The sequence below is a fragment of the Haliaeetus leucocephalus genome, unplaced genomic scaffold (assembly GCF_000737465.1).
Source record: "Haliaeetus leucocephalus isolate CR32 unplaced genomic scaffold, Haliaeetus_leucocephalus-4.0 Scaffold393, whole genome shotgun sequence".
Lineage (NCBI taxonomy): Eukaryota > Metazoa > Chordata > Aves > Accipitriformes > Accipitridae > Haliaeetus > Haliaeetus leucocephalus.
Window position 1 is genome coordinate 18,133 of NW_010972829.1, and position 1,152 is coordinate 19,284.

General features: G+C 64.9%; 1 protein-coding gene across 1 annotated transcript in view; it reads left to right on the forward strand.

The window, feature by feature from the left end:
- LOC104835484 (filamin-A-like) overlaps positions 1-1,152 on the forward strand; it is a gene marked incomplete at both ends in the record, with an annotated part of 19,239 nt that overhangs the window by 11,415 nt on the left and 6,672 nt on the right. The window contains one exon of the mRNA XM_010573474.1: positions 866-1,113. Within this exon, the coding sequence (XP_010571776.1) occupies positions 866-1,113 (248 nt within the window). The remainder of the gene's footprint in view (positions 1-865; positions 1,114-1,152) is intronic.

The window sequence follows — 1,152 nt, forward strand, 5'->3', positions numbered from 1 at the left end:
GGCTCGCTTGGCGTCGGGGCGCATGCGTGACCCCCTCCCCGCACCCAAAAGTTACCCCCGTCCCCGTGGACGAGCGGGGACCTTTCCCGCAGTGGCGTGAAGGAGGGGCCAGGGTCTAATTTTGGGAGACCCTCGGGCCTCGTTTAATACTGGGGGCACACCGTGTTCTCCTTTAAATCACGGAAGGGGTCCCCCCAATCTCATTTAATGATGAGGGACCCCCTTAGACCTCACTTACTGTCAGGGCCCCCCCAGGTGTCATTTTAACCCTTTAGGGTTCTCTTTTAACTGGGGGGGTCCAGACCTCGTTCAGCATGGGTGGACCCCCCCAATTCTGCTTGCTCTTGGGGGTCCCCCTCAGTCCAGTACCAGGGACCCCTTTTGGTCCTGTCTTAATTGTGGGGCATCCCTCAAACCTCATTAAACAGGGGGAGGGATCGTGCCGGTAGCTTGAACCTTTGGGGGTTCCCTGGCTCACTCCTGTTGTAGTTGGGGACCCCCCCCTATTGCTGGGGGCACCCCTGGCCCCACACAGGGCAGCGAGCTGGGGGGTCCGGGGGCATTACGGGGTCCCTGGCTGCCCCCACGGAGCAGAGGTCACTACCTGGGTGTGGGATGGGGGAGGTCTGTGCCTCATTAATGCCTAATTTCCCCCCTCCCCGTGACATGGCATGAGTTTTCCCCGTGCTCAGCCTGCCAGGGGGGCTCGGGTTCCCCCCAGCTTTGGGGGATCCTTCAGCCGTCCCAGGGGGTGGGCAGCACCGGAGCCTGCCGGAGACCCACGGCAGGGCGCACGTCCACCCGTGGGGCCGGTTTGGGGGTGCCACCGCCATGAGGCGGGCAGTCACCCCCCCCTTTTTTGCAGGGGCGGGCATCGGCCCCACCATCCAGATCGGGGAGGAGACGGTGATCACGGTGGACGCCAAGGCGGCGGGCAAGGGCAAGGTGACCTGCACCGTCTGCACGCCCGACGGCTCCGAGGTGGACGTGGACGTGGTGGAGAACGCCGACGGCACCTTCGACATCTTCTACACCGCCCCCCAGCCCGGCAAGTACGTCATCTGCGTGCGCTTCGGGGGCGAGCACATCCCCAACAGCCCCTTCCAGGTCATGGTGAGTGTGCGAGGGGGGTGCGAGGGGCCGGGGGGGGGG